The following is a 3,985-nucleotide window of genomic DNA, read 5'->3' on the forward strand; positions in this document are numbered from 1 at the left end:
CACAGGGCTCTCTGATGACCTAGAGGGGTGGTAGGGTGGGTGAGGGGGTGGGTGGTGGAAGGGAGGCTCAAGACGGAGGGGATATATGTATACATATAATTGATTCATGCGCTTGTACAGCAGAAACTAACACAACACTGTAAAGCAATTACACTCCGATAAAAAAATATATGTATCTTCTAGTCCAGAGCACTGTCTTTTCAACCCACTACCAAGTGGCACATTGGAATCAAAATACTGGGCTCCAGACCTGACATGTCTGGATCTGGGCATGTGAGTCTTTAAAATGGTGACATACGAATCTAATACCTAACTCTGATTATCTATTTTTTCTCGATAAAAATGATAATAAATAGCTACCACTGACTCAGACCCCCTGTATATTAAGAACTGTAAGGTCCTTTCCTTATTTTATCTACTGTAACGCCTTGGATAGTTACTCTCGCAAATGTCACCATTTTACAGAGCAACCCGGTGATGCGGTGCCGCTGTTCCACAGAAAGCTGAAATTCGAATTCAGGCATGTCTGGTTCTAGTGTGGTTTTTCACTACCCCTCAAGCCTGCCCGGAACAGAAAAGACTAGAAGTTGAGGAGGTGACAAGGCCAGCCCGGTGACACGGGAGTGTGAACACAGTACTCACAGTCCTTGGCAGCAAGCATGAACAAAGCCAGCCTCCCTCAGTGCATGCACGGTTAGTGGGGGTGCGAGCAGGCAGGGTTAGAGTGAACGGTTAACATCGGGCATTAGTGCGCGGACATGATCATCAAGTAGCAACAATGCTTTGGCCAATCAGGTGCCTTTTCCTTACCATTAAATATTCCAATTTCAGTTCTTACTGAATATGGCAGGTCATACATCTAAATTATTTAATGAAATGTTTAGATTAGAACACTCTAAAATCTATTACTTTAAAAACAGCAAGATGTAAACTCTTTTCCTTGCAAAGCTAAAATCCTACGGCTCTTTTTTCCTACTGCTTTCTAGAGTTAACAATTAAGAAGAGATTCAGAAGGACAGGAGAATCCCTCCTTTCTCTGGTGCTGAGCTGCCAGAAATTGACTGCCAAACCTGTTTGGTATCAGGAATCTCTCCTGAGAGCTTATCTTAATCCCCAGGCCATAAGTTTTTAAGATTAAATGCTCTCAGTGAATAACCTGTTTTCAGGAATTCATCTGTCTAGAGTTTTCCAAGTGAAAACATGATTTCATAATAAAGGACTACCTGTCTAGGGAAGTTAAAACATTTTCTTCTTCTTGAAAAACCCAATGACTGTATTCCAGATTGGTTAACAGCAGCATGATCAACACAAGCATATTCGTAAATTCTAGATGCTGGCCTTTTATGTACTTCTAATGGCAATTCAGGGGATTTGAAGAAATTAAAAATTAATTCTGTAAAACAAAGATATGGTGACCTGGAATTTCTTGAGTTAGGAGAATTCAAAGTACAGATTGATTTTTACAATATTTAGCTAATATCCTAGGAAAAGTTATTTATAATATCAAATTTCACTTATCTGACAGTTGTTAAAATACAGAACATTACAGTGTCATAGCACATCAATAAAATAAGTTTCTGGAATAAAAACACCCGGATAACAATGGTAGTGAAGAGCAGATACAATTCTGATTGTAGTCTTTCCTCTAAAGAAAAGGGAAGATCTGGAAATAAAATTCTGATGTATCACAAGAATTAAAGTGTTAAAAGGCTCAGCCTTAATTAGGGTTTAGTCTTTTCACTCTGTGATTTCCACACCCAACTGGGTAACTGCAGACTTCTGGGTTCATTACCCAGGAGTCAGGAAGGTAGAATAAGACCTGAGCCCTCCACTGGTTGTAAAGATTGAGTTCTTGTTTTCCCTTTCTGGTTTTTACAGAAAGTCTTCCTCAGGCCAAAGCTGGGAAAACTCTAAGTAGCCCACTGAAGGCTTAAGGCTCAGGTCAGCTGATTAGAACTGAGTTGGACACATGACAAGAGCCTTATGCTGTCCAAGCGTGGACCTAAAGGCTAGATTCAGATGAGCCTCACAGTACCTTTCAAAAAGCTCATGTGGTTTAAGAAAGCAAAATGTAAGCATGCCAGAATGCAAAGAAATTTAGTGTGGGATCTTTGGAGAAAGAACTTTTTTGGAGGGGATGGGGGATCCTGAGAATTTTAAACACCAAATTAAGAAGCTCCATGCAGTTAATTCAAAATTAAAGCTCAAGACATAAGGGATGCCATTTTCTGGGCTAACTGCACCCCAGTTCTCTTTGGTTGGACGCTGAGGAGCCAATCAATGACAGGGAAATCACGCTGAGCAGAGCAGACGCTTGGGAAAAGCTTACCAAAAAGAAAGGAAACATTTCTTAGTATTCTTATCTGAGCGGCTTGAAATTGGGCTCGAGATCTATTGACACCTACATCTCGAATTTGGAGCACTGCAGCTCCAAGTGCTTCTGATATAAACAACAGTGATGTCTACCTGCTAGAGAATGGATGGCAGGGGGTCGGGGGCTGCTCTTGAGCACAAAGTCAAAAACACGTATACAAAACATGGCTAAGCAGGAGCATTTGGGGCTGCGGGCAAGCTGCTTGGGGAGGGTTACAGACCTTACTCCTGGAAACCTTCCCCACCTGTGAGGGCGCTAGGAAGGGCATCTATTGGGAAACAAACAAACAAACAAACCAATGTGGCTTTGTTTTTTAAATAAAAGCTGAGGTGTCATCAGAAAAAAAAAAAGCTCACAATTTATAACACATGTAAATCACGCAATATATTCCTGGGGGAAAAAAGTTATCAAAAGAGAAACTAGTCGGTTAACCCTCGTCACTTAGGGTGGGATGTATCCTTTGCTCATTTTTAGCAGAGATGTCATTCAGCATGGCTGGAGGGCCCAGAGATATATTTCAGCTACTTCTCTAAAAACAGCTCCACTTAGGAAAATGTAAAACTAGGCTGTTCTAAGAAATTATTCAAAGCTCCTAATTACCATTTTTAAAAACATTAAAAAAAAATCCATCCATCTCATCCTTAAACAGTAAATTGGAGCACTTGAGATGGAAATTTAAAAAAAAAAAATCACAATTAAATAAATGGTTATGTTCCAGACTGCCAATAAAAAATATCCCATGAGACAGGTAAAATCTGTACAATCATCAATACCTAAAACAGGTTTTCAAAGAATTAAAAGGAAATCTCAATTCTTCTGTTCTTTGCCATTAAAGGCTGGCATTCTCATGCATCTCAAATCTCCCTGCTGAGAGCATCCAGTTAGCACAAAACATAGTTTTTAAGATTATACCTGAAATGCTTCACTTACTGTAAATTACTCTTGAAAAGAAAACAAGCATTTTAATGAGTTCACTAAGAAATGAATATCATGCTCGAGTTGGACAATACCTTCCACTTGGATGAGGTCATTATACCTAGAAAATGTAAACGTAGATGGTTCTCAAACATAGTGACCCTATACATCAGGGGCTGGCAAACCTGAGGGCCAGGTAGGAACTCTGAAGGCTCTGGGAGCATAGGACTTTCCAAAGGCCGACACAACTCTGCTGTTTTAGCATAGAAGCGTCTAGAAAGAACATGTCAACAAACGGAAGGCTTTATTTATGAAAACAAGCTGGGGGCCAGATTTGGCCCGCAGTCCTGGTTTGCCAACCCCTGATGTAAAATGGAAGCCTAAATGAAGGAGAATAGTAATAAAGCAAGGTAGAGTTGGCAAGGGGAACTGTCTGAATCCATTTCCCACTTACCTGTGACTATTTTGGAGGCGGTGGGAGCTGCGATGCTGAGGTTGCCGTCCCCGGCGGCGTGCGCGCCGGGAGGATGAGGGGGCGGGGGCACGTTGGGCCGGTTCCTTGGCTTTGGTACTGGTCTCGGTCTCGGTAAGGTTCCAGCGTGTGGCTGTGCGGTCTCGGGGTTACTCACCGCCTGGCCGGGGTTCTGTTTTCCGAGGGGCGGAGTGCTGGGGGGCGTTGGAGGCTGGGGAGGGGGG

The 3,985-nt window shown here is 42.1% G+C and overlaps 1 protein-coding gene across 1 annotated transcript in view; it reads right to left on the reverse strand.

Moving 5' to 3' along the window:
• The window catches only part of ARHGAP17 (Rho GTPase activating protein 17), a 100,544-nt gene that overhangs the window by 5,649 nt on the left and 90,910 nt on the right, over positions 1-3,985 (reverse strand). The window contains 1 exon segment of the mRNA XM_010837424.1: positions 3,744-3,980. Within this exon segment, the coding sequence (XP_010835726.1) occupies positions 3,744-3,980 (237 nt within the window).

The sequence above is a fragment of the Bison bison genome, unplaced genomic scaffold (genome assembly GCF_000754665.1).
Source record: "Bison bison bison isolate TAMUID 2011002044 unplaced genomic scaffold, Bison_UMD1.0 scf7180017864072, whole genome shotgun sequence".
In the NCBI taxonomy this organism is placed as follows: Eukaryota; Metazoa; Chordata; class Mammalia; order Artiodactyla; family Bovidae; genus Bison; species Bison bison.